The sequence below is a fragment of the Salvelinus alpinus genome, chromosome 7 (genome assembly GCF_045679555.1).
Source record: "Salvelinus alpinus chromosome 7, SLU_Salpinus.1, whole genome shotgun sequence".
NCBI classification, from domain to species: domain Eukaryota; kingdom Metazoa; phylum Chordata; class Actinopteri; order Salmoniformes; family Salmonidae; genus Salvelinus; species Salvelinus alpinus.
The window spans coordinates 5,077,348-5,087,282 of NC_092092.1; the positions used below are offsets into that span (position 1 = coordinate 5,077,348).

At 43.7% G+C, this 9,935-nt stretch overlaps 1 protein-coding gene across 7 annotated transcripts in view; it reads left to right on the forward strand.

Moving 5' to 3' along the window:
• Nucleotides 1-4,472, forward strand: part of LOC139580347 (ribosome-binding protein 1-like) — a 34,660-nt gene extending 30,188 nt beyond the window's left edge. For all 7 annotated transcript variants that reach the window (XM_071408914.1, XM_071408908.1, XM_071408911.1 and 4 more), the window contains one exon: nucleotides 3,158-4,472. In XM_071408914.1, the coding sequence (XP_071265015.1) occupies nucleotides 3,158-3,196 (39 nt within the window). In that variant the 3' untranslated portion in view covers nucleotides 3,197-4,472. The remainder of the gene's footprint in view (nucleotides 1-3,157) is intronic.
• Nucleotides 4,473-9,935: the final 5,463 nt, after the last annotated feature.

Below are 9,935 nucleotides of genomic sequence, written 5' to 3' on the forward strand. Positions count from 1 at the left end.
CACGCTTCAGTGTTGCTTGCCTCAAAGCGAGCACAGAAGGCGTTTAGGTCGTCTGGTAGGCTCGCGTCACTGGGCAGCTCATGGCTGGGTTTCCCTTTAGTCCGTAATATTTTTCAGGCCCGGTTTCATTCTTAGTCCTGTGTTGAAGCTTTGCCTGTTTGATGATTCGTCTGAGGGCATATCGGGATTTCTTATAAGCGTCCGGATTAGTGTCCCACTCCTTGAAAGCTGCAGCTTTAGCTCGGTGCAGATGTTACCTGTAATCCATGGCTTCTGGTTGGGTAATGTAGTTCCTGCTTTTAGTTTTTGCTTGTACGCCTTATACAGCTCATTGAGTGCGGTCTTAGTGGCAGCATCGGTTTGTGGTGGTAAATAGACGCCTACGAATAATATAGATGAGAACTCTCTTGGTAGATAGTGTGGTCTACAGCTTATCATGAGGTATTCTACCTCAGGCAAGCAATACCTCGAGACTTCTTTAATATTAGACATCGCGCACCCGCAGTTATTGACAAATGGACACATCCCCTCGTCTTACCAGATGTAAGTGCTCTGCCCTGCCGATGCACGGAGAAGCCAGCCAGCTCTAAATTATCCGTGTCGTCTTTCAGCCACGTATCTGTGAAACATAAGTTATTACAGTTTTCAATGTCCCGTTGGTTGGATAGTTTTAATCATAGATCGTCCAGTTTGTTTTCCAATGATTGAACGTTGGCCAATAATACAGAGGGTAGTGGTGGTTTACCTAGTCATCAGGGAATTCTGACAAGGCACCCCGCCCTCTGTCTTTTCTTCACGTCGATGACAGGGATTTGGCCTTGTCATGACAAAGCAGTATACCCTTTGCGTAAGACTCATTAAAGATAAAATCTTTGTTTGAGGTGAGTAATCGCTTTTCTGATGTCCAGAAGCTCTATTCGTTCATAAGAGACGGTAGCTGCAACATTATGTACAAAATGAATTACAAACAATGTGAAAAAAAAAGATTTAAAAAAAAGACCTGGGCCAAGCAGCCACCACAGCTCCAGCAGCTCTTACAGTTCACTCTGGAGCAGAACAACCACAACACTCTACAGGACTGCTCTAATGAGGCCAATCCGTCACTGCTTTATTACGCCAAGGTTGTGGGTTCAATTCCCACAGGGATCACAAACACATAGTAAAATATACACTCGCTGTACTGAAAGTCGCTCTGAATGAATGTGTATGCTTAGTGGAATACCTTCGCCTGAATGACTACACCTAATACTGTTTAACTGCTGCATGGGTGTGGTTATAGGGCTGTTACAGAACGGCGCTCACGAGTCATGACCGCAGTCAAATTCCACGTGTCGGTAACTAGGCTTCTCCAAGCTCTGATGCTGCTGATGGTCCTTAGTAGCCTACCAAACTTGATAGTTGCCTGGTAGTCGGCACTCTATTGTTCCTCTAATCACTCTGACGTCAATGCAAATGTTTTAGAAAATCCAACTCTTCATGAGAGCTCATGTTGCGCAACATTTCTATAGGGTGTGAAATTGTGTGAGAAAACAGAGTGATGGCCTCTTAAGAGGAGGATCCCATTAGCTTTCTATAGGCTAGGCATATTTGACTTCTTTCTTTCAACTTTCCTAATATTAAGCACATTGCTTCACTTTACAACAGGAGTATAGCCTATCTGGCTGGCATGAAAATGAACCACACACGGGGAAAAGCGTTCACTATTTAAGTGCATAGATGACATGTATTTTTTTCCCTGCTGCCCCTGTTTCAATACAAGTGCATGATAACGGTCCATTCTAAATCAAAACAGATTTCACTCTGTGTGTGTTTTAGTGTATATATGAAGACAACTTGGGTGACAACTTGGGTCTGATGGGTGACAATATTAGCCTATCACTTTTACAACTTATTCAAATCATAGTCGCACACCTCATGTAGCCTAGGCCATAGGCCTATATGTTTGATAAGGTTTGTAGCACAACTAAAGTGGCCAAAACTTAAGCACATTAATCCGCTTTACACTCTGTGTTGACTGGCATGTTTTCCCGCTAGTTGATTGCATTTTCACGCTTATATCCTACTGCCAGGTGCGTATTGCTGCTCTTATAATGTGAATAAATTGCCTAATAGTTTATCAACATTTTAAGCTAAACGTTCTGATCTGTTGCATCAGCCTCATTGCTTTAAAACGTTTTTTTTGTTTTTTTTGATGCGATTGATTGTATTGATTTGGGATCTATCGCATCCCACAACTGTCCCAGACTGTTTGAAATATTTATTTCTCGCACAGAAGGACAAGTTGACTAATCAAATAAGTCAACTTTTGTACTATGTGGGATAGTAGATTGACAGGCTAGTGCTGCTGCTGTTCGTTAGGACTACTCCTCTCGTGGATGACAAAGTCAGTCCGCACAAACAAATCAGTGCTCATGTCTTTCAAGCAACTCTTCAAATCCTCACTCCCATCATGCAGCCTTAGAATTTATAAAAAATCTAAACACGTAGTCTTTGTATCCCAACTACATTTAAAAAAAATAAAATAAAAACCACTAAATTAAGCATAGGTTTAATCTATGTCCGGGAAACTGGCCTTTTTGATTCTTATAGGAGTTGCGGCAATCAACTACTTAACACAGAATAAGCCGCATGTGTGCACTTCCTTGGAAATCATTTGGAGAAAATATCCTTTCTATGTTAGATTGTATTCTTCATACTCTAGTTATTTTAGCAGACAAGATTTGCTTAGAAATTACTTCAGTGTAGCCCACAGCCATATGACATAGCCAGATCAGGACCTAACATAAGTTCTTCTGAATTAGACATTTTCTTCATATCATGTTTCTTTAGACCTGTCTAAAATAATGGATTTATTATGAAGGTGTAAGCTATATTAAATTGATTTATTAGACTTTTTCAAATGTAGACATTCCAAAGGTCTGCGTCAGTGGCTTGTAGGCTGTGCGTGGAAGCTAGGAGATGTTAAACGTGTTTTAAATGCCGGTCTCATGGTAATTAACCGTTAATTATTTGTTTGACAATCACTGGCTGACAATTTCATGGCCGCCACAGCCCTAGTTATGTCATTTTTGTTGTTGTTGTAATGTCCATTAATGATTTGATTTAATGTATTAATTGATTGGGTGTGGTTGTAAATATTTTTGTTTCTGTCTTTCAGGAAGAGAGTTCAGGACTGAAGGAAGGAACATCTGTTTAAGAGACTGAAGACGTGACACTAAAACATGATTATCATAGTTATGCATTCCAAAACGGTTAGTTCTTGTACTGTAGTAGTTGATTGCTGCAACGCCTATAAGAATCTAAAGGCCAGTTTCCCAGACACTGATTAAGCCTATTCCTGAACTAAAATACATGCTCAGTGGAGAATCTCCCTTAAAGAAACGTGTTAGCCAGGGACTAGGCTTAATATTTGTCTGGGAAAACCGGCCCAAAATGTTTCTGGGTCGTTCCACCAATTCGTTGCCTTTATCAGATTTTTTTTTTTTTAACGTTCTGTCATAAAGAGAACATGTTCAACTTAATAAAAATGCTTTCCCATCTCGATGTTAAATAAAAAGTGCCAAATAAAGTAACAGGGTTGACTGTAACAGGGTTGACGATTTCATCTTAAATCAGGGGCAATTGAGGGGGAAAAAATGAAATTGTGAAACCATACCTAGCCTGTCTATATATGGATAACGTGTTTTGCTCGACCAACTCAGTTTTCCACCACAAAACACCAGAAAATGTTTTGTGGTGGAAAATGCTGAGTTTTAGCACTTTAGCAAAGTCTTATTCATATAACAAAAATGAACTCGGTGTTCTACTAAAGGGTGCTTCATTGAATATAACAGGTCTTTTAAAATTCAATATTGGTGTAGAATTCCTACTTAAAATGTCAAAGGGATGCAAAACTCACTCGTTTCGTGGAACGACCGATCTGATCTAGGATGAGGAAAAAGATACTATGCTGCAAACAGAACGTTGAAGACAAACCTACATCAACGATTCTGGCCATGTCAGGAATGATACCTAAGACTAGCTCTGGTCCAGGGCATTAGTGCGCTTTCCTCCACTACGCCCTGTATCGATATTGATCACACGAACGCCCTGGACCAGAGCTAACCAACTCTGCCTTATAGTCACAATGAAATCTCTCTCCACAGTGTTAAAAGGGAGAACGATTGTGTGTTTTTAAAACATACATCAACCTGTGCAATTACTTTGTGCACCCTATTCTCCTATATTGCACACTACTTTTGACCAGAGCACTATAGGGGAAACCTTATGGGCCCTGGTCAAAAGTAGTGCACTATATAGAGAAAAGATGCAACTTTGTGTCTTTTGTAAAGTGGTTGGGATGAATGATGAGAGGAAGTTATGGTACACAAGATGGATGCAATACATTAAGTGCCTCCTTCAGTACTGTGTTTTACAGTAGCTGGCTGCCAACACAATGTGTGAATTTGATAAAGAATAAAAATACAATGTAGTGTTTGTGTTATGACTCGTGCTTGAACCTGATGTTGATTTTTAAACCAAGGATTGACGTAACAAACCAGGGGCCAGCTAACTCATAGTCAAGTGATATGTGTCTGTTTTATCTGGTTAAAAAAAGTTTGTATATTGGTTGTTGATTCAATTTAAAGTCATGATTTCTTAAGACTAAGCAGTTTTGGAAAGTTAGCTGGCTAACTTGTTGACCCAGAATTCTGTGACAACCCCCCCCCCCCCCCTACCCATGAGTAACAAACTGGAAATGTAGAAGACGTATGAAAGAATCCAGAGGGCTGGGCCGATGTTTAATTTGACAGATTACTCCGGTAGCACTCAGTTTCAAAACGTTTTCTTATTGAACAGGACCCAGGATATGCAGTGAGGTGCTCGCATGTGGGCAGACTGCCAATCTGGTTGGTGGCCATGCGAACCAGCTTCATGCCCTCCTCGTTATTATACACTGAACTAAATTATAGTGTTGGTTTCATGTGCTGAAATAAAAGATCCCACCAAAATTTTCCAGAGGTACAAAAAGCTTGTCTCTCAATTTGAAGCTGATTTAAACGGCACGATCATTACACAGGTGCACCTTGTGCTTGGGACTGAAGGGCAGCTTTATCACACAACACGATGCCGCAGATGTCTCAAGTTTTGATGAGCTTGCAATTGGAATGCTGAATTGTTGGAAGTTGTTGAATTTATATTTGTGTTCAGTATATTATATTCCATGGGAGGAACTAACCTTGATATAAGCTGAAGTTAGCAAATAGTACATGATGCTGAAAATGGGAAATTACACTTCAGTGTTGGCTTTGCCTACCCATGCTGTTTAGATATTAATAAATAACCTAAGCTATATAATATGTAATGACGCCGGAGGAGATGGTTGGTGTTTTACGATCCCCTAACCTATTGTGTTTTTTCACATTATTTGAAACTTATTTTGTACATCTACAAGCATTTCGCTACACTCTAACATCTGCTAACCATGTGTATGTGACCGATTTTGATTTTGATAATGTTTCTGCCACTGTGTCTTATGACCGAAAAAGAGCTTCTAGATATCAGGACAGCGATTACTCACCCCATACTGGAGGAATATGTTTTTATTTAAGAAGTTGGACGGATTTACCTCAGACACCCGATAAGGCCCTCATCCTCGTCATTCGCAGGAGAAAAAGACCGATATCATGGACAAAGGTCTGGGTGCCTTATCAGGATCCGACGGGCGAGTGGGTAATCTCCCTTTAGTGGCCGGGGACTTTAATGCAGGGAAACTTAAATCCGTTTTACCTCATTTCTACCAGCATGTTAAAATGTGCAACCAGAGGGGGAAAAACTAGACTGCCTATACAAAGCTCTCCCTCGCCCTCCATTTAGCAAATCTGACCATAATTATATCCTGATTCCTGCTTACAAGTAAAAACTAAAGCAGGAGGCACCAGTGACTCGGTCTATAAAAAAGGGGTCAGATGAAGCAGATGCTAAGCTACAGGACTGTTTTGCTAGCACAGACTGGAATATGTTCTGGGATTCTTCCAATGGCATTGAGGAGTACACCACATCTGTCACTGGCTTCATCAATAAGTGCATCGATGACATCGTACACACAGTGACCGTACGTACATACCCCAACCAGAAACCATGGATTACAGGCAACATCCACACTGAGCTAAAGGGTAGAGCTGCTGCTTTCAAGGAGCGGGACTCTAATCCTGAAGCTTATAAGAAATCCCGCTATAGGCAAAGCATCAATACAGGACTAAGATTGAATCGTACTACACCGGCTCCAACGCTCGTCGGGTGTGGCAGGGCTTGCAAGCTATTACAGACTACAAAGAGAAGCACAGCTGCGAGCTGCACAGTGACACGAGCCAACCAGATGAGCTAAATTACTTCTATGCTCGCTTCGAGGCAAGTAACACTGAAACATTCTTGAGAGCATCAGCTGTTAGGACGACTGTGTGATCACGCTCTCCGTAGCCGATGTGGGTAAGACCTTTAAACAGGTCAACATTCACAAGGCCGCAGGACAAAACGGATCCCCAGTACGTGTACTCCGAGCATGCGCTGACCAACTGGCAATTGTCTTATCACTCACATTTTCAACCTGTCCCTCTACTGAGTCTGTAATACCAACATGTTTCAAGCAGACCACTCTAGTCCCTGTGCCCAAGATCTCTAACGATTCGAACACACCGACAGCGTCGTGGCACAAAATATAACGCAGCATCATCTGGATATAACAAAAGTTCAACATTCACCTTCTGCTGCCATTTCTGTCAAGCCGTTTACGCATGCGGTTTGGCGCATACATTCGATAAAATCCAACTTACGCACGACACAGAACGCAACTGCCTCTGCAACGCAATGCTGCAAGGCAAACACAGTGTTCCATTGGAAATGAATGTAATTCTGGTGTACCAAAATGCAATGACTGTCGGTGTGATTGAAGCGTAAGGTAACCTGCCTAAATGACTACCGACCCGTAGCACTCACGTCTGTAACCATGAAGTGCTTTGAAAGGCTGGTCATGGCTCATATCAACACCATTATCCCAGAAACCATAGACCCACTCCAATTTGCATACTGCCCCAGCAGATCCACAGATGATGCAATCTCTATTGCACTCCACACTGCCCTTTCCCGCTTGGACAAAAGGAACACCTATGTAAGAATGCTATTCATTGACTATAGCTCAGCGTTCAACACCATAGTAGCCTCAAAGCTCATCACTAAGCTAAGGATCCTGGGACTAAACACCTCCCTCTGCAACTGGATCCAGGACTTCCTGACGGGCCACCCCCCAGGTGGTGAGGGTTGGTAACAACACATCCGCCACGCTGATCCTCAACACGGGGACCCCTCAGGGGTGCGTGCTCAGTCCCCTCCTGTACTCCCTGTCCACTCATGACTGCATGGCCAGGCACAACTCCAACACCATCATCAAGTTTGCAGATGACACAACAGTGGTAGTCCTGATCACCGACAACGACGAGACAGCCTATAGGGAGGAGGTCAGAGAACTGGCAGTGTGGTGCCAGGACAACAACCTCTCCCTCAACGTGATCAAGACAAAGGAGATGATTGTGGACTACAGGAAAAGGAGGACAGAGCACGCCCCCATTCTCATCGACGGGGCTGTAGTGGAACAGGATGAGAGCTTCAAGTTTCTTGGTGTCCACATCACCAACAAACTAACATGGTCCAAGAACACCAAGACAGTTGTGAAGAGGGCATGTCAAAGCTTATTCCCCCTCAGGAGACTGAAAAGATTTGGCATAGGTCCTCAGATCCTCATAAGGTTCTACAGCTGCACCATTGATAGCATCCTGACTGGTTGCATCACTGCCTGGTATGGCAAATGCTCGGGCTTTGACCGCAAGGCACTACAGAGGGTAGTGCGTGTACGGACCATTACGTCAGAGGAAGGCCCTAAAAATTGTCAAAGACTCCAGTCACCCAGTCGTAGACCGTTCTCTCTGCTACCGCATGGCAGGCTGTACTGGAGCGCCAAGTCTAGGGCCAAAAGGCTTCTTAACAGCTTCTACCCCCAAGCCATAAGACCCATGAACAGCTAATATCGTAGAAATTCAATACTGAGAGAGACTTGGTAATTTCTTCAAACAATCATTATTTAATATCGATTAGTTATTGTAATAATGAAACCGTCAGCCCAACAGTCTTGACTTGTGATTTTCTGGATTTTTTCTTTCTCATTTTGTCTGTCATAGTTGAAGTGTACCTATGATGACAATTACAGGCCTCTCTCATTTTTTTAAGTGGGAGAACTTGCACAATTGGTGGCTGACTAAATACTTTTTTGCCCCACTGTACATATTACCTCAATTACCTCGACTAGCCGGTGCCCTCGCACATTGACTCTGTACCGGTACCCGCTGTGTATAGCCTCCACATTGACTCTGTACCGGTACCCGCTGTATATAGCCTCCACATTGACTCTGTACCGGTACCCCCTGTGTATAGCCTCCACATTGACTCTGTACCGGTACCCGCTGTATATAGCCTCCACATTGACTCTGTACCGGTACCCGCTGTATATAGCCTCCACATTGACTCTGTACCGGTACCCCCTGTATATAGCCTCCACATTGACTCTGTACCGGTACCCCCTGTATATACCTCCACATTGACTCTGTACCGGTACCCCCTGTATATAGCCTCCACATTGACTCTGTACCGGTACCCGCTGTATATAGCCTCCACATTGACTCTGTACCGGTACCCCCTGTATATAGCCTCCACATTGACTCTGTACCGGTACCCCCTGTATATAGCCTCCACATTGACTCTGTACCGGTACCCGCTGTATATAGCCTCCACATTGACTCTGTACCGTAATGCCCTGTATATAGCCTCCACATTGACTCTGTACCGGTACCCGCTGTATATAGCCTCCACATTGACTCTGTACCGTAATGCCCTGTATATAGCCTCCACATTGACTCTGTACCGGTACCCGCTGTATATAGCCTCCACATTGACTCTGTACCGGTACCCGCTGTATATAGCCTCCACATTGACTCTGTACCGGTACCCCCTGTATATAGTCTCCACATTGACTCTGTACCGGTACCCCCTGTATATAGCCTCCACATTGACTCTGTACCGATACCCCCTGTATATAGCCTCCACATTGACTCTGTACCAGTACCCCTGTATATAGCCTCCACATTGACTCTGTACCGGTACCCGCTGTATATAGCCTCCACATTGACTCTGTACCGGTACCCGCTGTATATAGCCTCCACATTGACTCTGTACCGGTACCCCCTGTATATAGTCTCCACATTGACTCTGTACCGGTACCCCCTGTATATAGCCTCCACATTGACTCTGTACCGGTACTCCCTGTATATAGCCTCCACATTGACTCTGTACCGGTACTCCCTGTATATAGCCTCCACATTGACTCTGTACCGGTACCCCCTGTATATAGCCTCCACATTGACTCTGTACCGATACCCCCTGTATATAGCCTCCACATTGACTCTGTACCAGTACCCCTGTATATAGCCTCCACATTGACTCTGTACCGGTACCCGCTGTATATAGCCTCCACATTGACTCTGTACCGTAACACCCTGTATATAGCCTCCACATTGACTCTGTACCGTAACACCCTGTATAAAGCCTCCACATTGACTCTGTACTGGTACCCCCTGTATATAGCCTCCACATTGACTCTGTACCAGTACCCGCTGTATATAGCCTCCACATTGACTCTGTACTGGTACCCGCTGTATATAGCCTCCACATTGACTCTGTACCGGTACCCCCTGTATATAGCCTCCACATTGACTGTACCGGTACCCCCTGTATATAGCCTCCACATTGACTCTGTACCGGTACCCCCTGTATATAGTCTCCACATTGACTCTGTACCGGTACCCGCTGTATATAGCCTCGCTATTGTTCTTTTACTCCTGCTATTTAGT